General features: G+C 38.2%; 1 protein-coding gene across 1 annotated transcript; it reads left to right on the top strand.

Annotated features, from left to right (window-relative positions):
• Nucleotides 1-20,061: 20,061 nt before the first annotated feature.
• Nucleotides 20,062-21,608, top strand: Rh5 (Rhodopsin 5). The gene is made up of 2 exons (XM_065228143.1): nucleotides 20,062-20,458; nucleotides 20,521-21,608. Exons 1-2 carry the CDS (start codon nucleotides 20,226-20,228, stop codon nucleotides 21,425-21,427), a joined length of 1,140 nt encoding a protein of 379 aa, XP_065084215.1. The 5' UTR covers nucleotides 20,062-20,225; the 3' UTR covers nucleotides 21,428-21,608.
• Nucleotides 21,609-26,224: the final 4,616 nt, after the last annotated feature.

The following is a 26,224-nucleotide window of genomic DNA, read 5'->3' as shown; positions in this document are numbered from 1 at the left end:
AGGACGGGATTTCATTTTCATTTTGATTACTTGGAGTGGCACAACTCCAAGTAATTTTGCCAGTTCATCTTTGATCTGATCCAGGGATTCACCACTGGGCAGTCCTTTCATGACAACCTTGAACACACGTTCAGTTTTGGTGTCGTAAGTAAAAAATTTGTGCTTCTTCTCAGTAAGATACTTGAGAAGACATTTAAATCCGTCCAAGGTTTCAGCCAATACACGGCATTCACCCCGACGTCCAATTTGTAGTGAAAACTTAACTTTCACGAAATTCAAAAGTTCCATGCGAAGAGCATGGAAATCGGTAGTGGTTATCACAATAGGGGGAATCTTTTCCTTCTTGGCATTAAGCCGGGAAAGTTTACTAGAATTTTTCTTGGATGATGGATCATTCTCATCATCCGTGAGCAAATCAAATTGATTACTCAAATTAATTTCATCAGAAGGGGGGTCAAGAGTTTGCCCCTTTCTTTTGCGTTTAGGCGCCATGGCGGCAGTAAATTTTTATCCAAATCGACTTCCAAGCAGATTACTATAAGAATCTGAAGGATCGAAGAGGAATTTTCCAAATCGATATCCAAGAAGGATTACCTCGGGTAGGGTCCAAACAAGGATCGAAGAGGAATAAGAGCTGAACAAGGTAGACAAATTTTTACAGCTTGTGCACTGAAAAGTGCTGTTAAAATTTGTTGTAGCTTTAGGTAGTAGTAACACTTCCTTCAGCAAAAAGCAAATAGATCCGCACGGCAAGAGAGCACGATGCGGACTGAAACGCATCATCCTGATCGTATCAGAAAGGCGACGTCGTTTAAAAATATCGAAACCAGTAGCGGTCCTAGGTTACTGCCTTGCTTCCGTGCTTCCGTGCTTCCGTCTATTAAAGTCTGTTTAAACTGTTCCCCTGGTAGAGGAGAATTAAGTTCATTCGAGACGGCACAAAGCAACCATTCCGAGCATCAATAACTCCCCGTTATCGCTTACCCTCACACCCCATTGTCTTTAGGACAATCAAGACTACCCTCTTATCAAAAACAAGTGAAGTGACCATACAAATCATTTTCTTGCTAATGCCACTTCAACCTACTTATGCTTATATCATATCGTATAAGTCAACCACCCACAAGAAATTGAGTACAGTTTGTTCTGTACTCCTGTCGTAGTACAATACCTCACGGATTGAACCAACGACACCCATTTCTTCCCTCTGTTGTGCTCGAGCCGGGCACTCCACCAATAGATGATTTCTCGATGAACATTTCAAATGGTCCTATCTGCTTTGATCGATTCTCTTCATCGACTTTCGCTTTCGTCAATAACTCTGCAAAACCTTTCCCTGTTGTATTTGACGTTTTGGACGCTATATAAGAACCTCCTTTATCAAACTATCTGGTAGAATTAGCGCGAAATCTGTTTGCATAGCAGTGGTTATGAAAAGAGAAAGTCGATGAAGAGAATCGATCAAAGCAGATAGGACCAATTGAAATGTTCATCGAGATTTACATCTAAAACCGCACCACATCCCTGGCAGTAGGCCACACTGCCGCTAAAACGAGGTCCATGAGTGAGCCGTGTATGACCAATCCTCAGCCGAGTCAGAACTTTCTGATCTCGAGAATTGGGTACATCTTTCCACTCTTGTGTAGTGTTCTTGATTCTACGCAGGAATGCATTACGGTTGTTATGCCAAGATACATTCCATGCGTATCGCGAGGTCTGCTTCATCCAGTGGGTAGCGTCACTATAGGGCACCGAGGTGACCTCTAGCTAAGTAAGACGACCCTGGTTAGCTAGTCTATCAGCAGCCTAATTCCCTGGTATACCTGCGTGTCCAGGTACCCATACAAAGGTTATGTTAGCCTTCCGCTGCACCTCCAACAACCACGGCCGTGTCCACGGGTGTCCAACCTGCCCATGCTCAAGGGCAGAGGGACAACACGCTGAGTCAGAGAATACAACGGTCTGAAACCCGTTTGCTAGGCTGCAAGCTTGCAGGAGAGCATAGGCCTCAGCTGAGAAGATACCACAGAAACCGGATAACCGGCCGCAGCGGCTTATGGCCTCCCCAAACACCCCATAACCAACTTCCTCGTCGATCAAAGAACCTCCCTGAATGCAGCTTTCGCCACACCAGAGCTGGCCCTCACCCCGCCATAGCTTTAACCCTCCAACCAACTTTCGGGGCAGTAGCATCCCATGCCCGTTGCCACAGCCTAGCTCGCTGGGCTAACGTGGGAAAATCTACTTCCGTTAAGTCGCTCCACCATCCTCTCGCCTTTGCAACCGTGGGCCTGTCATTGAGGAAGGGATCCCTCTCTAATAACCTTAGAGGCCAGGTCTTCAGTGACAACATTCACCAAAGGTACCTTACCATTCTCCACCACCAGGGAAGCTATTGGTGAAGACCTCAGCGCTCCACTACAAATTCTGTACGCCTCATTGTCCTGAGGTTCCAGAATCTTGAGCAGGGAGACACCATCCCTGCTCCACAGTTCCGCTCCGTAAAGGATGCTAGGGACAACCAGAGCCCTAGCAATCTTGGTAAATTTACGACGAGAGGCTTCAGAGAAACGACCATTTAGGGTCCGAAGGATAAATATTCAACTTGCTGTTGACGTTATCCTTCACCAACTTGGCATGCTTAACAAATTGGAGTTTGTTATCAATAGTCACACCAAGCAGTTTCATCTCGCGTTAAAAATGTGTCTGAGCAGATCTATAGTACCGAAAGAGTATACGATGATTGCACACATCTGTCCCACCACCAAAACCAACCGGAGGCCTGTGGGATATTCATGACAAAATGGTGAAGAAAGTTATTAATCTACATATGTACAAACATTCACTTCTTATGACATATTTCAGGTTCATCAGTCCTCTGCTATGTCAGAACTGGATCGCCATGGGGGCATATCGGCAGAATTACAAATTTAATTGCATGAGCCTGTTTTCCCACGTTCTGTCGATTCTTTTCGAGCATAGGAGAAAATCCATAGTGTATATCCCCATGCATACTCCATTGCTCGAAACTATATATCAAGAATGGTAATGGATTCGTCAGTGAGGCTTTTCTTCAAAACTGGTGAAACCACTCAGAATCGGTATCGGCTTCATTTGTTAATCGAACGTTTTTTAAATCGTTCATTTAATAATAAAACGAATATTATAACCTGTTAAATCACTTTTCTAATCAAGTATGCTGAGCAAAAACTTCCACATGTCAAATGAAACCAAAATAGTTATTTACTATATTCTCACGTAGACCGTCCGGTAAAGAGTTCGATCCGCGGTACATGGTAAAGACCATTAAGCATGCAGGTGGTAGCATCATGGTTTGGGGCTGTTTTTCTTGGTATGGAGTAGGTCCCATTTTCCGTATTAATTTCATCATGACCAGATTTGAATACAAAGAAATCATGGAGGAGGTTATGCTCCCTTATGCAGAAGATATAGCATTTTCAGCAAGACAACAATCCGAACACACTTCTAAGCAGGGTTGCTTCTACTGACTTGCTATAAAAAAATATTTTTTGGAGTTATGCAATCATTAGATGTTATAATGATATGTTGTACTGGCAAGTAACAAGAAGAGGGTGTAAGGTATGTGTTTGACTCATAAAACCTGTCAATTTCGCTTTCAGAGCGTCACAATAAGCGATCTTATGATTCGTGAGCGTTCACTCAGAGTGAGCGCTCACGAGTCGTAAAATCGCTGATTGTGACGCACTGAAAGCAATAATGACAGATTTTATGTGTCAAACATATACTTCACGACCTCTTCTTGTAACTTACAAGTACTAATTAGCATTATACTATTTCATGATTTCATAATTCCGAAAAACATTTTTTTATAGCAAGTGAGTGGAAGTAACCCTGCTTCTAAGTATGTAAAAGAATGGTTTTGTGCAAAAAAAAGTGTAGGCTATTTCATGACCAAGCCAATCTCCTGACATCAACCCCATAGAAAATTTATGGAACGAGCTTAAAAGAAAGTTATCTGGTCAAGCATTTTCAAATAAGGGTCAACTATGGACCACAGTTCAAAAAGAGTGGTATGCTATACCAAAGGAAATTTGTCAGTGCTTGGTTGAGTCAGTTTCAAGAAGATTGAACAAAGTTCTACTTAACAATGGAGGGCACAGCGGTTACTAAGCGTCATTAGTCTAATAAAACTTATACGATTATTTTCAAGCATTCTATACTATAGTTTTATGCAACACACCTATTTCACTGACCAGACATATTTTATATTTGATTCTTATGAGTGAGTCATTTAATGTATTAACTTTGAGTTTTCTCGTGCAATTACTTAATTTTTATTACACTATCAAATGCTTAACTTTAAAGTCGAATAAAATGAAGTTGAATGAACAGAACCTAAAATTTCGCATTTATTTTGCCCACACCTATTTTAACGACCAGCAGTGATGTATGTGACACTAAGTGTCTATTAAAGATGATTGATTAAATTGGTGAATCGATTATTTTCAAAAAATAATCAATTCACAAAGATCGATTCTTGCCTCAAGATCGCCCAATGCTATCACCGATACTAACAAATGGCAGACTCGGTCTGTGATGATGACCAAAGCAGACGTGCACCAGTTTGGACTTCTCGGAGCAAATCACAAACCCACCCGCATAAACAATAACCATAAGAAGCACCTACACTCCTACCATAAGAAGCGCCTACACAGAAAAAAAAAAGTTGTTGAATATTACATCCAAACTGCTGCAACCAGGTCAATCCATCGGTTGTGTAATATAACGTTGTACGATGTACATCGATTTTGCGAAAAAAATTACATTCATTGATGTAATATTGTATCTGCTTTTTGCTATTACATCATTATTTCATACATCAGCTTGAATTACATTGATCGATATTACATTTTTTTTGCTGTGTAACCGCCAATTCGGGATATCATCCCAACTTTATGTGGTATGCTCATACTATCTATGATATTGTTAGTGTATGGTACCCGTTTATAAGGGCAACACTATCTGCCCAGCCGACGACAGACTGCACTGCATCCTGCATTTTATGCCTAACCACCCTACCGTATTTACCTAATACGATGAGGGTAATATCATCGGCGTACACAATAATATGTACTTCCTTAGGATTGCGTTCAAACACTGAGTTCATCGCAATGAGAAACAGTATAACCGAGATGACAGACCTTTGCGGGATGCCATTCTCCAGCAACCTCGAGGAAGAGGTTGCGCCAACGTTCAAAACTCGGAACCTACGGTTCTGTAGAAAAATTTTCTACGTAGTTAAACATACAACCTTGGAAGTCCCACTTCTTGAGGGAAGTCAAGATAGGAAGCTTCCATGCCATATCATATGCTTTGGACAAATCGAGGGAGACTACATCTATACGTGCAAATCTTCCGTAGAGGCCTTGTCCAATAAATGATCGAGCTCAGAGAAGAACGTCTCAGATCCATAGCCGCATCGAAATGCGTGTTGCTGTGGGTGGCTCCGTCCTTGCCTCTCCAGCTCAGTTGACAGATACCATCCGTTTGGGTTCTTTCTTTCCCAGGTTTGGGAATGGGACTAACCAACCCTTCTTTCCACTCGTCCGTCCAAGTAACCAAAAGTTCCGCATTCAACGATTAAAATCACTTCCAAGTTCCGTAAAGTTCAAATAAAGCTCCAACCGAACTTTCAAGTTCCATAAAGTTTAAATAAAGTTCCGACAGAACTTTCAAGTTCCATAAAGTTCAAATAAAGTTCTGACAGAACTTTCAAGTTCCATAAGGTTCAAATAAAGTTCCGATAGAACTTTCAAGCCACATGAAGGAATCCGCACAAGTCTTTATTAGTAATAAAATTTAATGTACGTAAATATTAAATGATCAGTGGCCCGAATATACCATAATTTTTTGCAATGCATCAAAATTCTATTCAAAGTAATTTCCTGGATTCGAACTCGTGTATTCGGCATGCGATCTACGAACGCTAACCACTGCGCCACATATGCGTTTGAATACCATGCGGACAAACACCAATTTAAAATTCATCAAGGTGTTGTGTTTCGTATTCAAGTCAGTCAGCTGGCACTGAAAACTCCAACAGTAAGCGGGACAACAGCATACTTTATTATATCTCAGATGACGCAGCGGTTCGTGCTGGGGCTCTCACGTAGAAGGACTGGGTTTAATTCTTCTAACAGCTCTAATTCTAAAGGGTGTCCACGATGAAATTGCCACACTATGAATTGCTCTAACTTTTTAACCGTTGGGTAGAATTTAATGAAAATTTGGGTGGATTTAGTTCATAGTGCATTATTTACATCCTGCAAGTTTTAAAGTCCTGTGATCAAAACTCGCGGAAATGGAGTCGAAAGAACAGCTCGTGCGTGATAAAATCTTGTGCATTCATCACGAGAACAAGGATCTCTCGCATCGTTCCATCGCTAAAACGTTGGGAATCGCGAATTCCACGGTGTCGCGAGTGATTAAGCGGTTCGAGGAACGGTTGACCACCGATCGGAAGCCCAGAAGTGAAGGAAAAAGTATTCCGTACAACACCAAAAATCACAACCGCGTAGTTGGGGCCTTCAACCGAAATCCGAACGTCTCCGTAAGGGATGTGGCTAAGAAGCTGCACCTATGCCGAAGTTTTGTCCAGAAGGCCAAAACTAAGGCTGGGCTTCGAACGTTCAAGGTACAAAAGGCCCCTAATCGCGACGAGAAGCAGAACAAGTCCGCCAAAACCCGTGCCAGGAAGTTGTACGTCAACATGCTGACGAAAGTTGAATGCTGCATCATGGATGACGAAACATATGTGAAGGCCGACTTCAAACAGATCCCCGGCAACCTGTTTTTCACGGCCAAGGATAAGTTCAGCGTTCCGGAGCATGTCCGCACTCAGAAGATGTCCAAATTTGCGAAGAAATTCCTGGTTTGGCAAGCCATCTGCACGTGCGGGAATCGGAGTGCACCTTTCGTGAGCCAGGACACGATGAACGGACAGGTGTACATAAAAGAGTGCCTCCAGAAGCGGCTGCTTCCTCTCCTGAAGGCCCACAACGTCCCAACAATCTTCTGGCCGGATTAGGCCTCATGCCACTACTCCAAGGACGTGCTGAAGTGGTATGCGGACAATAAGGTCAATTTCGTGCCGAAAATGTTCAACCCTCCCAACACTCCGGAGCTCCGCCCCATCGAGAAATACTGGGCGATTATGAAGCAGCACCTTCTTAAACGACCTAAGGTAGTGAAGACAGTCGAGGAACTGAAGAAAGTACATGGGTTTACATGCAAAAAACGGTTGATTCACAGGTTGTGCAGAATCTTATGGCCGGGGTTAAGGCCAAGGTACGGGCATTTGCGTATGGACTGTAAATAAAATACGAGTAAAATGGAAAAATGAAGTTTAATAGTTATTTCTCAATCCCTGAAAATTTGATGGCAATCGGATGAAAACTCGAATTTTGCGAATCAATTTTGTGTGTGGCAATTTCATCGTGGACACCCTTTACTACTAATGTATGTAAGGTAGCCACCATCCCTTCGAAGATCTTGTCTTGTATGCAGCTCCACTTAATAGCAAGATCAATTTGAGCTACCGATCTGAATTCACAATATCGCTGTACGAAGGGCCAAAAACGGTGGGGTGGACCCGTAAGCAGAGGCACTTACGCGAAATCCACGGGAATTTAAGAATCTCCTTCCAACGATACGATCCAACAAATCGAATAACGCAATTCGCAATACTTATTAAGCTTCCTACAGGATGGTTTGTTAAGAAGGGCGCGTCAATCTCCATGAAACTGTTGGAGTAGAATTCACACCATCACAATCGAATCGGTAGGATAAAGAAAATGATAGTGTTTATTCCCTCCTAGACATACCACTCCAATCGTCCAGTTCCAGGTCAAATGATACCCTGATGCTCCCTCCCAACTCAGTATTTATTTATATATATATAGTAAACATTTGTAATGGAGAAATGAAATATATCAGAACATTAAAATACGTAATAATGAAAATACATTTATATGGATAAAAAACTGGTATTCCGCAATGAAAATAATAATTATTTTACATACAATATGAAATTTCCAGGTTATATTATGCAAATAAATATTTTTAGCTAGAATGATACTTGATATGTTTGTGTTGTGTTATGTTGTGGGAGAGTTTGGGATTAAACCCATGATGCTCATTAAGCAAAACCGATCCCTCTAAGGTTATCGAGCATCTCAAAACCAAAACACTAGACGGCAAAACATGATTAAGCCCTCACCTGGTATGTAATGAACAACAGAAATACGCGATAATTAATATATTTTCAGCATATGATGCAATATCACAACTGTTGATAAAAGGAACGGATCCCATCTTATTTAAGACCTGGATGACCTGAAATGTGTGTAACCGGGTTAATACTTATTTAAATGTAATGTAATATTGAAAATGCGTTATAATGCCATGTAACAAGATACAATAAACACAAGATTTTTACAAAACAGATAATAAACGATTCAGATTTCTTTTCAAGCTGACACTATGCTTCCCTGGAGCCGCTCATAATAGCTAACATTAAGAATTAAGTATAATAAAATGTAATTTACAATAATATTCCCGCATAAGCACGAACCATAAATTGACCTTATCTAAAATGGTCAAAACTGTCTATAATCCCTGCCAAACTTCAACTGAAATGGTTATGGAACCTTACATGAACGTTCAATGACAAAGTTTTAACCATAAGTATTATAATTTTTTGGAAGCGGACCCTACAAATAATGGGTTTTTAAGAACCATTACCATTCAAAATTCTTGTTTTGGTAACCAGTAAGGTCCATGAATGGCCTTGTAACATCGATCAACTTTATGTGGAATATATCGCGAATTGGTTGCCTGTAAATTACTGATTACCAATTCACGATACATCTCACGTAAAGTTGAGCGATAATACAAAACCATTAATGAACCTTACTGACTACCCCAACCATAAGCATTAATGTTCTCAAACCATAAGTAAAACAGTTCTAATATAGTTCTCCTTCCGAAAATGTATGGAGAAAACAAGAATTTGGAATGGTAATGGTTCTTAACAACCCATTATTTGTAAGGTTCGCCTCCAAAAAACCATAATACATAAGGTTAAAACCCTATCACACAAACGTTCATGTAAAGTTCCACAACCACCCCAGTTGAAGTCCAGCAGGGACCATAAACAATCTATAACCATTACCGGTAAGGTAATGTGATGGTTCGCGTTTATGCGGGTTAAATGATGTAAAGTCAATAATGAAAGATATGTAGTACTATAAACACTATATAAATAGGATAACCAATAGCTAGCTTAGCTTAGATTGACTGCACTCCGTGATTGATCAGAATCAGTGAAATTGTACAATGAATCAACTGAATGGGGCTGGGAGTGACCGTCCATTCTCATTGTACAAGTTTCAGTGAATCTATATGTTGTAGATCAATACCCAAGTAGCATTTCTTGTTTTATTGCACTCTATTAGTGGTTATTGAGATCAATTTCATAAAACCGCCAATAAAATTAATAGCTCCAGCACAACCTTTTGATAACCGCTATAAGATCGTCATACAGCTTAGTGGACCACTCTTGATAAGGTTTATAAAGCATGTTTGAGAATCACAATAAAGCTGTCTTAAAACCTTTTGTCAGGAAGCCTCATACTCTACAAAAGGTTCTCATAGCCTCTATAAGAGTAATATTGTATCCAAGCAGTTTAATGACGCTTTGGTGAAAATCAGTTATAAAGCCAATTTAATTTGTATTGGCTTCAAAGCAACCGCCATAAATTAGCTTGTTGTTGTTCTATTCTGCTGAAACCAAATGGAAATCTTTAGCGGTTAAAATAGGTTTGAGTGTTGGTGTCAAGATCACCATGCAATCAATTTTGTTTCATGGCGACATTAGTGAAAATCTTAAAGAAAATATATTACTTTTTAGAAGTTCCAAAACATATGCGCTTGAAATGTTATCGTGTATATTGAGATAATATGAGCGTTAAATAAATGCGCCTCCAAAATAATTCAAGTTAACAAAAAAGATTGTTCAGAAATTAAATGAATTTGATGGAATCACCTTAATTTTACAGAAAATAGATCTCAATACATAAATTCATACCAATGCACACTGGAAATCATTTCGGATCTCTTATTTAGCCATTATTTTATTGAAATTTCTTGGATTTTATTCCAAGGCTAATGGCATTTTCATAATGACAATATGGCGACAGAAGGCAGCAGGCAAGAAAAACACCAAGCGCAATTTCTTAAAATGTCTAATGCTGTGACATTGCACACTGGGTCAGGAATGCAACCTAGCGGAGCAAAATTAATAACTCCGAAACGAAGCATTTCCGCGACTTGGTGTCTTCGGCAAAATTTCTCATCATAATAAGGACCATCTATTGACATAAACAAATATTCAAAGTGTTTTTTATGTTACTTCATACGCGAAGTTCACGTTGGTCATGACGAGAGGAGCAACACAATAGTTGGGTAAAGAAGAACTGCATTATAACACACCATCGACTGGAAATGCTCTCGCAGCGTGGGGCTTTAGGTAGTGATGAAAACGTCGCTAGAACTATTCCACAGCCGCAGTCAGTTTATGAGCAACAAGAGGGACGCACATTTTTGCCTGTGGACTTGGAGACATACTTCAAGTCCCCGCGTACATCGTACGGGCTAGGCAAAAATGTGCGTCTATCTTGAAAACTGTCGCTTTAATGGCCCTTCGCTCATTTTCAACTTCTATTCAATTTTCATACTGCCGTACTCTAACGGAACTATCCATCTTCCCTCTTCTAAAGATCATTCTCTAGCTAATAAATCATCACACTAAAGCTTCATGTTAGCATTTCCAACCAACTCTGATAAACAAATAGTTCAAAACTCTTCCGCAAAGATGGTGTCACAATCTAACTTCTTTCTCTGACGTTTTGGAAACTTGATGTCTTGGGCAAAGTTGTTTATCTTGACAAAATGAACAGGTCTTTCAAAGACGTAAAATTTCCACAGTCTACTGGTTCCAAGTTATATGGAGTTAAAGAAAAAAATCTTGAAAATATGGTTTTTTTCTGTTTCGGTTTTTTTGCTTACAGCTTTATAATGTTATATTTTTCTCTTATGAAAATACATTAAATAAATAGCTTTTGTGAAGAAACATACTGGATTAAGCTTCAAATTTCAAAGACATTGTTGAAAAAACGAGAAAAAAAAAACACAATTTTGACATTTTCAGCAAAAATTAAGCAATACTCGATAAACAAAATATCAAAATTTGAGAGAGGTATATTTTGGTGTTTTGTAGATTTCTTCATTTTAGTGGAACATGTTTTTTTTTTCTATAACTTTTTTTAATGCATTGAATTTGTGTTTCGAAGACTTCACGACTTTGTCAAAGTTGGTTATCTTGATAAAATAAACAACTTTTCTTAATACGTTAAAACTTCACAGCCTACTGTTTTCGAGTTATGTGAAATAACAGAAAAAAAATTGCTTCGTTTCGGAGTTATTAATTTTGCTCCGCTAGGTTGCATTCCTGGCCCAGTGTGCATGGGATGAAAGCAGAACAGAAAAGGATAATGCATGATTTTATTACGAGAACTATTTTTTTTACAAGAGCAATTCAAGCTGAACTTTGCCTTAGGTCCTAAGTAACATTGATCGATTCTCTTCGTCGACTTTCTCTTTCGTTAATAACTTATTCACAGAACCGTTTCTTGATGTGTTTGTCGTATTGGATGCTAAATAAAAGCTTCTTTTATCGATTTATGTGCTGAAAATACCTGGGAATGTCTTTACATGACCGTGGGGATGCAAAGAGAAAGTTGACGAAGCGAATCTGTCAATATTACTTAGGACCTTATGCAATTTTCAGCTTGAATTAATTTTTTTATTTGAGGGCAAATGTATATTCCTCTTCTACGGGTGCAACCGATGAATTTTAAAAACATTTAGAAAAGTTTTGAATGGTAAATTAACCTTTATGAAAAGTTATGCGTGATTTCAACCTAGGACTGTCACCATTCCATGTATTTCGACCAATATTCGACCGTGTCACCCCATGTATATGCGAGCGAGAACGGAAGAATCATGGAGATTGCTGACGTTTTTCTTACGCACACTACGTCGCGTATACGTATACACGAAATGTTTTCATGCTCATGCTAACAATTTTGTTGATTTTCTTTGCGCTCCGCTTGGAAGTACCGGAAAGTTTTTATTCTTTTCTATGTTGTAAAAATAAACCACCTATTTACATTTCTGACAAGTTGCAACTGAATGCTTATAATTGTTTTAAAATAACTGTTTCATGGCCAACTAGTTTTATTGCGCTTACTTATAAAGCAACGATAGGATTTATTTTTTGGTTTTATAAGGGCAATTTATATTACTTTTTTGTATACTTCAAAGCAATCATAAAACCTTTCATAAGTGAAAATAGCATAAGCATCAGTTGGTTTTTTAATTAGCTTTATAGGGGTTTTGTAGATAGCTTGACTTGCATTGTATATGACCGTCATAAAGCTGTAGGTAATGGTTGCAGCTGCAATAAAACCTTTATAAATTTTGAATATAGCCAAGCAGCTCTAGATTTGTTACTTGGGTAACGGCGCCGGCCACGTCCTTGCAATCAGGTGGGAGTAGGGAAGGAATATTAGAGTGACCTTTGTTGTTTGTGGGCCGTGTTTACCTCTGCACCCCAACAAAAGACACAGAAAAGGAGATTTTGTTAGTAAGTTGGGTTCGTTGGATCAGGATTCACCTTGATAAGTGATGCGACCATGGTTTTAAATGAATCAGTGTTATCATGCATTATACTTGGATTTGCCCGAAGCCAAAACCAAATGGTGTATCATTGGGCCTTATTACGGGTGTCACTACACGGTGATAAGAAAGTGATACTCAGAATAAGAGCCGTGATTACCGTACAAATCAAATGGGAATCACTTCACCGTGACGACAAGTGACAACTTTTCACCGTGATGTGACATCCGTAATAAGCCCCATTATAATATAAATCTGAAGACGTTCCATCATCGAAATGCTGAAAATGAACTTAGAGCATGAGCATGAGCAAAATTGATCGCCCACGACTGCCAACACCAAAGAGCTGAAAACCAATTCAAACAAATCAAATCAACAGACTAAACCAGGGTGAAAGCTGTAAGAGTGAATCATTACAGTATAAATCTAGTGATGTTCCGTCATCAAAGAGCTGGAAGAAAACTCAAATAATTTAAATCAATAGATCCAGTCTGAATGAAGGCTGCAAAAAGAGAATAATTACACAGCAATGACCCATTTTGTCAGCTAGCAAAGTATGTGTATCTTAAACATTCATCTTGAAGGAGGAAGGTATGAAATTACAATTATGTGGAATTATTGAAAAATAACAGTCTGATGCGCGGAGAGATTGACAGGATCGGGTCATAACTGTAATGTGAATATTAGGAAGATTTATCATCATCAAACTATTCTTGAATTGACCTGGAAGAATGCTTGTGAATAATTGTTATACAGATAAATTAAATTGATAAACTAAATGGTTCAAACAACAACTCCAGCCTGTAAAAAAGCTGAAAATAGGGAATCTTTACAATGTGGATCCCCGACGGTCTTCTACTCAGTAAGCAAAAGCGGCAGCCACCAGGCTAGTCGAGCTGCTCAATTTAAATATTGAAACCTTATTTTGTGAAGTTCTTAAGAATACCAATTGAAACACAATGTAAACAAATAAAAGTTAAGAGTCTCATCCGAATCAAATGATTCCAAACGATACGCATTCATAGAAATTAAGTTTAAATAGACAAAAGTAGAAAAATGGAACAATCTCACCAAATCCGTCCAACTGAATCCCTTGCAAGCAGCTATGTCACGCTTGGTGTAGTAGCTCCGATCATAGACCCGCCCTACGGGGATCAATCCTCTGGTCGAATGAAGTCGATTGCTCCATGACGCGAACACGAAGCGACCACTCACAAAATCATACAACGCGTAAACAAACTGGAATCAAAAACTATCACACGCGACGCCACAAATTTCTGTACCGGGAGCACAAGCGAAGAAAAAAACAAACAACGCAGATAGCGACATTTCTTCTGATGCCTGCAAACATGATGCATCACGTGTTCTTTTTCGATTCCAAAACTTCTCGGAAAGCGAGAAAACCACCAATCACACACGTATAACCGTCCGGGAGGCAGAGTGCCAGCGCTAATCTGGCAAAATCATCGAACGCACGCACAAAACAGAAATAAACTTATACACAACCGTATCCGAACAGGTTCGAAGCTGAACTGCTCTAATTCTACTACTAATGCTGATAAATCAATGCACATTAATACTTGCCTTTAGAAATAACCTTCATAAAAGTGCGAACATATTAGAATTGGTGTAGATGACAAAAATCTTTTTTAATTTATTTTCTAAAAGTTCCGTTCAGGTTCCGCCAGAAGCTGCTTAGAATGCTCTTCAATTATGATATCGGAACTTTCAAGTTCTTATAACGACTTAAAAATGAGGCTGCTTAGAATTCTAAAGACCACCAACAACCAAGCTGCTTAAGCCACAAATAGCCTTTTATCAGAACTTTTGGTTACTTGGGCGGTATCTGGCCTGAAAGCCAGACCTTGTTCATTGTGTCAAGATAAGCCAATCGGCCGACAAGAGGTAATCTCCTAAGCAGGGGATACCCAATATCGTCAGGGCCCGCAGCCTTACTAATGCCGCAGCGCAGGGCCCAGTTGAGCTCTTCAAGTTCGTTATAGTCTTTAAGGCGATACTCTAAGGAAACGTTAGCGTGAAACTTTAAAGGCACAAATGTCAGCTTCCACAAAACATACAAGTTTGAAATTGCTACTCCTTGTTTGCTGTGCTACTACAAACAGAGAGTAGCAAATTTAAAATTTGTATGTTTTGTGGAAGCTGACATTTGTGCCTTTGAAGTTTCACGCTAAGGCTTCCTTAGAGTATAACCCAAGACTACACTGTCTGTCACGGGAGTAGCGGTACTCCCCCTCAGCCAATGACTTTACACGCAGGAATTCATCACTGTGCAAACCGGTGATCAGCAAACCCGATCAGAAAGGCATAACAAAATTATGACAACTGGAGTTATTTATTTAACATCAAAAAATGTAACAGAACGTGTTATAAACATTGGCTGGTTCGTTGTTAAACCAACAAAAATCATAACAAAAATTCGTCTAGTGGAAACAAAATTATAACAGATCTTATTATTATATCAAAATTATAACAAAATTAGATATAATCTATCGCATTCAAAAATATACATATATAACAACGTTTGTTATAAATGGCTATGGCAATCCCGCATAAACGCGAACCATAAATTGACCTTACCTAAAATGGTTAAAAATTGTTTATAATCCCTGCTAAACTTTAACTGAAATGGTTATGGAACTTTACATGAACGTTTAATGATAAAGTTTCAACCTTATGTATTATGGTTTTTTGGAACTGGACCTTACAAATAATGGGTTGTTAAGAACCATTACCGTTCCAAATTCTTGTTTTCTCCATACATTTTCGGAAAGAGAACTATATTAGAACCTTTTAACTTATGGTTTGAGAACTTTAATGGTAATGATTATGGTAGTCAGTAAGGTCCACGAATGGTTTTGTAACATCGATCAACTTTATGTGGAATATATCGCGAATTGGTTGCCTGTAATTTACTGATTACCAATTCACGATATATTCCACGTAAAGTTGAGCGATAATACAAAACCATTAATGGACCTTACTGACTACCATAACCATTACCATTAATGTTCTCAAATCATAAGTAAAAACGTTCTTATATAGTTCTCTTTCTGAAAATGTATGGAGAAAACAAGAATTTGGAATGGTAATGGTTCTTAACAACCCATTATTTGTAAGGTCCAGTTCCAAAAAACCATAATACATAAGGTTGAAACTTTATCATTAAACGTTCATGTAAAGTTCCATAACCATTTCAGTTAAAGTTTAGCAGGGATTATAAACAATTTTTAACCATTTTAGGTAAGGTCAATTTATGGTTCGCGTTTATGCGGGATGGCTATGTCATTTATTTTTACCTTTTTTTTTTAATCTAATTCAAATAATTAATTGGATTTCATCAACTGTTGGTCATTTCAATTGATTGGCTTTCCATAATATGCCAGAATTCGTTTCATAATGTGTAGTGCTTCATCAGTCAAAGATTTTTCAGCAGCTGGTTTGTCTTCCCGATAAATGCGGAGTTCCAACAACTGATCTGAGAGAAAAAAAGGTTGTTGTAGTAATTCTGAATGAATGAATGACTTGGTTGCCGTCGTTCGTGGTCTTCCACATTGATTGTTAGAGGTAAAGAGCCTGGATTTATAAAGAGACGACATGTCAAAATTGGAACAATCGATTGTCTGTCAAAGTCATAAGAAAAGTCATTCCAATCGAGCAGAAGACCTGTCAAATGGATAAGATGTCGCCTCTTTATAAATTCAGGCTCTTTAGTTAGAGGATCTTCCATCAAATCATGAGATTCCTATGGTGATGGAATTTTATTCATCATCTGTAGAGTTTTGACGAATCAGAAAAATCGGAAGATTCTTCGAAGGATACGATGAACGATGTTTCAGATCGGTATTTATTAATTCAAGGTAGACAAGACCGAGAACATCCTACCTTTTTTCAGGAGCCTTAGAGTTATCAATCAGCAATCAGCAAAATTTCTTGACAACATTCATGTTAAAGACATAATGTTTATGGCACTGAATTTTTACATAAGGCACAAGGAGGTTTGGAAGTCTTTAGGAAATTTTTGAATGTTTTCACGATAGCTTTTAACTTTTCTCGAAAGCTTTATCTCTTATACTAATGCTTTCCCAGCTCCGAAAGGGTTTATTTTTGTGTGAATTGTCATGATGGATAAAAAATACTCTGAAATTTTTTGTCATTATAAAAAACAAATCTATTCAGATATATGAAATGAAAACCCCTTCAGTGCTTCTGAACACGATGAAGACGAGACGATCGACAATATAAAACTCCTGGAGGAACTACAGTTATACGATCCCTACATAAGGCACAGTGCGGTGAAGGAGCTCTTAAAAATATTGAACAAGCGGCTTTCCGATACACTTCCGAAAGATCCACGAACCCTTCTTAAAGCAACGCCGACAGTTTCACTAAATCCGTTTGGAGATGGCCAGTATTGACATCACGGCTTTAAACCTTGTATTGAAAAAGCTTTTAGTGGATCCAATAAGCATTTCTTACATCTTGATTACAAGCGAAAATAGGAGGATCGCTTGGAATGTTGACTTTTTGACAGGTGGTCATGGTTTTTGTTTTGTTTTGATTCGCTGTACCGAATAAAACCAGCAAGCTAGTTATATAGCTTAAATGTAACTTAACGCTCTCAATTTGGACTACGAAATGCTAAGATACAACCATTAGGTTTATGTTATGCTTTAGAATTCCAATCTAGGAGAATATGTTATATTGAGGTATTTTTAAGGAGTAGCAAGTTATAACGAAAAAAAATGTCGCCGTATGAACAAATTTCACACAGTATGAATAATTACGCTTTAATTGATAGGCAATAAAACACTTTCATACATCTATGTATAATTAAATAATATATGTGACTGGTTATTGCTCAACAGTAGTAACAGTTTTGTACTAAATAGATAATCTTTGAATGACTCTTTAATGCATGGTGCTAATGCAGACAAATTAAAAATATCCCTATATTTTAGTATTCATATGGCGCACTAAATTTATGCTCCTATTTGGTATAATAATCACCATAAATATTGCACGGCATGCTGTGAAGCATATACAGATTGGTTTAAAATTATAATAAAGTCGTCTTATTTTCAATGTACAATAATATCAGCCATTATTACCAACTGACAAGGATCATGATTTCACATCAAACATCGAAAGAATAAAACCACAATAAAATATTTCTCAATATTAACTATCATCCAAAAACCCCAACTTAAAACCTTCAAAGTTGTCAAAATGTTTTGCGTATCATGTTTTATCAACTTCTTCAGGAACGATTTATGCGGTTGTAATATAGTTTTATGGTAGTCATTATAAGGCTGTTAAAACTTTCTGACCTGGAGGAGGTTTTATGTTTTCATTTTTAACAATCACGTCTAGAGTGTGATAAAACTGACATAAATCCTATGCTCCTAAAGTAGTTCGCATATCAAGTTTTAATGACTGCATTAAAACTGGGCCAATTGGCCATGACATGGCTGTATTGCGGTTCTCAGGAGATTGTTAAAGCAATGTGGTCGTCAGTGAAGGTTTTATAATTTGGTTATATCAACTGCTATAAAACTTAAATAAAACAAAAATTGTTGCTTGGGAGTTAAAACTGACGTTGTTATAATTCTGATATGATGAGAAACTTAAATAAAACTTGATATAATTGTGTTATAATTTTGTTATGCCCTTCTGATCGGGAAGGCCTCACTGATAAGTCCTGGGTCTCTCGTGTAATCACCATTCAACTTGATCACTCTCTCAACATGTCTATTCTTCAAACTGGGTTGGAACTGGTTCCAACCCCGATAATAAACAAAGATTATCAATAAACAACTCTAGATAGAGCTGGAATTAGAGCGTAACAGCCTTTGTAAAAATGACTTCTCTCGATGATTGCTAGGAATTCAAGGCACGCCTACATAAAGCAACCTATCCATCGAGTAGGGGAAGTCTTCCCCTTTTCGATGGTGTTATCTATTTGCCAGGGAGAGCCACGGCTTTCAATAAATCATCAAAAGAAGGCATTGTTTACAAAAGCTGTTTCGCCCTTATTTCAGCTCTATCTAGTACTGTGGATGTAATGATAGAACACAGACTTAAGAAGCAAAAGCTAAGAATAAATAGCAACCAAAATATCTTTTCCAGGTAGCATTGAATCCCATCAGCCGGAAAATACTGAAACAAGACACCGGGTTGCTGACCCTATTTTGGGTGCATGCGCCTATTTCACCCTCATTGAAATAAATTAATTGAAACAGAAGGCACTTCGATCTTTGGATTTAGCTATAAGATCAAGACTACAGCGGACACGTTCAGATTTTTTTTGCCGCTATCGCTAATTTTTCACCGAAATCTCAACGGCTAAACGTTTGGTAGAACATTAACATTCATTCATTTTACTCAAACATAATTTCAAAACACGTTCAACCTTGTTTAAATAAACCTTGTAATCGTAGTGGATATTTCGTTTTAAAGTTGCTCAAACTTTACCGAACTCAGCTGTTGAGATTTCGGTAAAAATTACCGAAGTCGGCGATAGCTTCTAAGTGTGTAGGTGCAAAACAGAAACATTAACCCTAGCGCAAGGCGGAACATGACCGGAAAAGTAATCGGATGGTATCTATAGACCTATAGCAGAAAGTGGCACCTTTCCTAAATAAGTTTTGGCGAGTAAGTGCCGGCTTCGGCAGTACCTTTACTTATTATCGTCAGGGGTTCAATTAATTTCAGAGATGCTCATTTTTTGCATGAGGATGCAAATTCCCTCCTAACGATAACAGGTAAAAGTATCGACGAAGCCTACATTTATGCCCTAATATACTGTTCTAAATACATCAAAAATACCTACTCCACGAAGATTCGAAACTGTAGCTTGTATGCCTAATTGAAACTAACAGTTTCTACATTAAATATAGCACGGTATCCTGCTGCATCTGTGAATGTATATGTCATACAAGACTGTCCCATTTTTCAATAAAACAAGACATGGTGTAATCGGATTTCTAACCCAACCACTGCAACTGCCTTCAGTCGGATAGGTAGCAGGCTCACACGAAGTGGATTTATTTTGCGGATTACTACCGATTTTTTTCTCGCATTTCGCGTTACACCAATCCTCGGTGGATCATAACCTAATCAAACCGCGTGTGCTTACCAGCCCAACGAGGGTTGCGCTTGACTGTAATCGAGTTATCGGTGTCTAGAATCACGCCAACCTTTGGCTAATTTTCAATATAAAAATGCGTGGGTGGATACCGAAAGACGAACATTTGCGAAGCGCTTTCGAACGAAATCGGTCCAAATTGTTCGTTGGTTGTGTAAAACTCTAGCAGCAGTGATCTTTTGGTGTTGTGATAAATTATTTTCTGGTTTCGAGAATTGTCTAAGTATCAAGCGATCGCCACACCTGTGAACTGGTCCTGAAAAATCCAACTCCTGCGACGATGTATCTGTTGAACGAAACTGACGCGGCCATCTTTCCGAAGGCTCGGACCGGTGAAATGCCCAAGTTGCTGGGTTGGAATCTTCCGCCGGAGCAGCAGCACCTGGTGCACGATCACTGGAAGGATTTCCCTGCCCCACCGTACTACATGCACCTACTGATGGCAATGGTCTATTTCGTGCTGATGAACACATCTCTGATCGGAAATGGAATCGTTGTATGGATTTTCACCACGTAAATTTGATACTACCTACAGGTTAATGTATATAAACTAATAAACTACCATTTAATTCCAGTTCAAAATCGCTACGCAGCGGATCGAACATGTTCATAGTTAACCTCGCCATTTTCGATTTACTGATGATGTGTGAAATGCCGATGTTCCTGGTGAACTCCTTCGCTGGCCGATTGGTTGGTTACGAGACGGGATGTGCTATCTACGCGGCTCTAGGCAGCCTCTCGGGGATCGGAGGATCCATCACAAACGCAGTCATTGCATATGACCGTTATCGAACTATTTCGAATCCATTGGATGGCCGATTGAACCGGGTACAGGCGGCACTTTTTGTCCTTCTCACCTGGATGTGGGCAATGCCGTTCACGTTGCTGCCACTGTTCAAAATTTGGGGCCGATATATTCCAGAGGGCTACCTAACGACCTGTTCTTTCGACTACCTAACCGACGATTCCGACACTCGCGTCTTTGTCGGTTGTATCTTCACCTGGGCCTACGTTATTCCAATGCTGTTTATCTGCTACTTCTACGCACGTCTGTTCGGCCACGTGAGTCAGCACGAGACCATGCTGAAAAACCAAGCTCGAAAGATGAACGTTGCATCGTTAGCAGCTAACCGCAACGAGAACGCTCAGTCAGTGGAGATTCGTATAGCCAAGGCTGCCTTCACCATTTTCTTCCTGTTCGTCTGCGCTTGGACACCGTATGCGATTGTCGCGATGATCGGTGCCTTTGGGGACAGAACAATGCTGACACCATTCTTCACCATGCTTCCGGCAGTATGCTGCAAAATCGTATCCTGCTTAGACCCGTGGGTGTACGCCATCAGTCATCCTAAATACCGCCAGGAACTGGAGCGCCGGCTACCATGGCTGGGTATCAAGGAATCTGCGGACAATATCAGTACGACGGACAGCAAACAAACGGTCGTTTCGGAACCCTCCCAGGCAGACAATGAAAACGAATAAAGAGAACAATTTATCGACAAATACCAAATGCTATCGTTGCATCAATTTAAAGGCTATCTGGATTTGACCTCTGGCAATGTTGAAGGAATGATGATTAACGGAATAATTAACTCGTAAGTTGTAGGTGTTATTCGAAACAATTTAGAAAACCATCGAAAATAAACCAAGAGAGCTGCATGTTAAAAACGAGTCTATTCTGCCCTTACTTATTGTCCGACTTTTCTCCGAAAATCATGTCATGGAGTATCCTGTGCACCTTCAGTGGTATATAGTTACTTACTTTTGCTGGTCCGACGCCCTTCAGGATATGAACCTACGTTACAATGTTACGCCAACAAATTCGGCTTGGCTTGATCGCTGGGAATGCTTGTGAATATTTGAAGTGTACAACAGCGTGAACGCCTAAACTTTTTCACTTTGATATCGCTGTGAAGCAACGGAAAATTGTTGAGGGAATTTATGCCTGTAATTGAAACTAGTTCGAGTTTTTTGTTTGCTAATCTGGTTAAGATGTCATACTTAATTATCTTAAAGATAGATCGTCCAACTCAAGGGCCCATGCAATAATTATATCACGCTAAATCGTGGCAAAAATTACCCCCTCCCCCCTATCGTGACGTTTTTCCTATACCTAATGCATTGCTTGTCACAAAATCTGTTGGACTCTCTGCTGATTTTATTTTTATTTTTTGTTTTATGTAGAGAAAAAGTTGGCTTTGGCAATAGCTTAATCTATTATCGTCAGGGGGGTAAACAAAGTCGTAGAGCACTCAAATTTGGCCAATAGTTACATTTACATTTAGAACTTTTGATGACGCATATTTTTGCTCAAGCAGCTAGGTTACTTTATTTTTTTATTAGAAAGGCTATTTTCTTCGAAAAAAAAATGGCTCTTTTTAATTGTCAATATCTCAAAATGAAGCAAACCGATTTTTAAACATTTAATTTCATAGGAAACATCGTTTTTTCTTATTTTTTTTTTGTAAAAAACTGCAAGAGCTTTTACTTTTTAAAGCATTTAATTTAATTTAAAATAAGTAATATTTTTCAGCAAAAGCTAGCCATAACTTTTCAAATACAAGAGATAACAACTTAGCAAAAATATGCGTCATAAATTTTTTTAATGTGTCTAGTATAAAAAATTTAACGAGAAATGCACGTATAAAAAGATATTTAAAGAATGCCGAATATCTAGGGACCACCCTAAACTGCTTGTTTAAAAAAATCATGACACATGAACCATAAGAGATAGATATATGGTACGTGTACTTTGAAAAAGGCATTGTGAAACTTGCTGCAGTATACACCGCAGATTATATATACGGATATTTTCCAAAGAACACTTTACTTGTTATTCCTAATTTCAACATCTTTCGCAAAAAAAAAGCAAAACACATTAAAGCCTATCTGAAAGCTAACTTTTCTAGCTATCTTTTGGTTACTAAAAGAACTTGAAAGGCGCTTATTCAAAATTTTCCCGGTTATCCAATAATCTCTACACAGCTTTCTCTTGAAGCCGGGTTAAATACTGTTTACGTTTTTTTATGAAGGAATTTATTGAGTTTATTTTGCTGTGATTCAAATTTATCGAAATTATTTACAAATCATCACCAAATTATTTACCCTGCACCGGAACCTGGAATCGAACTCGAGACGACCGCATTGGCAAACCTTGACACTACCAACAGTGCTACGCCAACACTTTGAACTGACGTAAACAAATCAACATGCCCTTCTACAACAAAATCGCTGAGTAGAGGCTTTATAATAGTGCACATGAATCACTCTTCTCGACTGACAGCTTTGTAAAAGAGCAGAGTAAAAGCTGTAAAACTGCACACGTCTAAAAATAAACCTAGTTGACTGTGAAAATGCTTCCGAAGTTGCTCTAACACAGTTTATTAGCTGAGTACAGGATGTTTAGTTGTTGAAAAAGCACTTTTGATGTTTATGTTATTCAGCAAGAGTGGTTGGTTGTGTAGAAGCCATCCAATGAGTAATATATTCATTTTATTAACTTAGTTTTGCAGTAACAAGTTGAAAGTTGATTAGTATGTGTATAAAAGAGACATTAGCGTTTTTTGGCTGTCGTTATTCAGTGCGACTGACAAATTGAATAATGATTGTGAAAAAGTTGAGTAAACGCTCTCCAAAACTATTTCGCTAGCTTTTGCTTGTAGCTGTATCTGCAGCTTCTTTTCAGCTACTTTACAGCACAACGCTGGAAAACTTGGCTTACAAAGCTGAAAATGTTAGTTGGGCAACTAACATTTTTTGCAATGTAAACGCTTTACTCAAGCTGTATTTAAATGTTATACGATATGAGGAAACCTTTACTCAGCAAATCTGGCGAACTTAGTCAGCTACTTATGGCTGTTGGGACGGTTGTGACAAGCTCTTATTGCATATCCATTAACGCTTCTATACAGCTGTTATCCTGCTGTTTAGTTGTGTGTGAATTTGAAAGGCGCTTATTCAACCTTTTCCCGGGTATCCAATAATCACTACACAGCTTTCTCTTGAAGCCGGGTTAAATATTATTATGTTTTTTTTTTTTGTTGGAGGAATTAATTGAGTTTATTTTGCTGTGCCATTTTTTACAAGTTACAAGTCATGTGTTAAAATTACGAATAGAATTAAAGTACTGCTTTAATCTGGTTTTTGTCATTATAAATTCAATAGCTTCACTATGTTTATTGTAAGCAGTCATAATTTGATTTAGTGCACCAAATTTGGCATAATTTGTGCGATAGTGATTTGTAGTAAATATATTTCGAGTTCGCAGTTGCCGAGAAGGTATGTAAAAATTAAGCTTTGATCGAGGGGGGTGACACATCTAAATCTCAATTCTAGATGCTCAAAAAATCTCACACTAGAGAATAAATCTTCGAAAAATCTTCTTTCATTTGTCGCATCTACTTGCATCGCGCATCATCTTTTTGCAGGAAATCTTCCAAATCGTGATAAATCTTCTTTCTATCTACTCCGCGTACGCGCAGCTAGCCACAGCAAAACACAATATTTCCTGCATCGTAGATAGAGTCGTTCCCCTCGGCTTTGATAACAGTTCTACTGAGTCAATTCGATGCGATACTATTTAGTTCACAAACAAAACCATTGCAAATTCACGACGCGCTTTCAATGTTTGAATGTTGATGAGCATGCAGCGTGCTTCATAAGATGGACGAGGAAATCTTGTCCAACCTAATTTACGAAGAGCAAATAGTAAGAATTGCTTTTGCAGTGAATGAAAAAGGTGACCAAACTATGCTGCAATATTCAAGTATTGATCTTACATATTAAATGTACAGTGTTTTTATTGTATACGGGTCATGAAAATTGTAACTGAAACGTTTGATAAAGCCAAGCATATTATTTGCTTTGTTGATAATTGTAGTATAATGATCAGTGAATGCTAGTTTTGAATCAATTATAACTCCTAAATCCCTAACTCGTTCACACTTTTCTACTGCCTGATTTCCTAATACAATTCTATTATCTGGTTTGTTTCTTTTTCTACTAATAGCTATTGATTTACATTTTTGAACGTTTAGTTGCAGGAGGCTTTTGTTACACCAAACATAGAATAAGTTTATTTCAATCTGGTATGTCTGTATATCTTCTTTATTTCTTATTTCTAGAAAGAGCTTCATGTCATCCGCATAACTTTTATGTTTTTAAGAATAAAGGAGATGTCGTTTACAAATAAAATAAACAAAAGAGGGCCTAGATGCGAGCCTTGGGGGACTCCAGAAGTAACAGTAATAGGGTTTGATTTTTCACCTTTGAATCTAACTATTTGTTGGCGATTAGTTAAATATGACTCAAGCCATTTGAGAAGTCCAGGTTCAATTCCTATTTTTTGTAATTTGTAAAGAAGCATGGGTATATCAATACGATCAAATGCTTTGCTAAAATCGATATAGAGTGCTTCTACATGGTTTCCATTATCCATTGCAACCAAAGAATAGTTGACGAATTCAAGTAAATTTGTATTAGTTGATCGTCCTTTGAAGAAGCCATGTTGCGTGTTAGTGATTCTGTTTTTGATCTGATTGAATAGTTTTTCATTCCTCGGTAATTTTGTATGTCAGATTTTTTTGCCACTTTTGAAAATAGGCACTAGAAAAGAGCTTTTCCATGTTTTTGGGAAGATTCTAGAATCTAGTGACATATTGTAAAGCCAGAATAATGGAGCTGTGAGTTCCAGTGCCAGGCTCTTCATAAATACTGGTGGAATTCCGTCTGGTCCAGAGCCTTTGGAAGCATCCAAATTGTTCAAAGTTGCCATAATATCCTGCACATTAACTTGATTAACTTGTATATCACTAATACAATCTGAGATGAATTCAAAATAATCACGATCACGATCATCTTCTGAAAAAGAGGTGTAAATTTCTTGGAAGGAAGTAGCAAATAGATTGCAGATATCGGCTGCGTTGTCACCAACCGTTTCATTAAAATGCATTTTTGATGGAAAATTGTCTGATTTTAATTTAGTTTTAACGTAAATGAAGAATTTTTTTGGACTAGATTTTATTTCGAGTTCGGTTTTTGAATTGTACTCCTCAAATGCAATATCAATTGTCATATTTAATTCATCGCAAATACGCAAATAGTTTGCCAAATTTTCATTGGTGCCTTGCTTTTTATAAGCCTTATGCCCATGTAAAAATGATAAAAAATATCAACTTTAATTTTTGAGGTTTTCGCCAGCCAGGAACCACTGTGCAGGGCGCCGCGGCACCCAGGTTGGGAAGTACTGATATAGGGTATATGCTCCAACTATGCTCACAC

This window comes from Ochlerotatus camptorhynchus, unplaced genomic scaffold, assembly GCF_037179485.1.
Source record: "Ochlerotatus camptorhynchus isolate MF236.1 unplaced genomic scaffold, CSIRO-AGI_Acam_v1.1 ptg000284l, whole genome shotgun sequence".
NCBI lineage: Eukaryota > Metazoa > Arthropoda > Insecta > Diptera > Culicidae > Ochlerotatus > Ochlerotatus camptorhynchus.
Note: the sequence above shows the minus strand (reverse complement) of the source record. Positions and strands in the feature narration are given on the sequence as shown.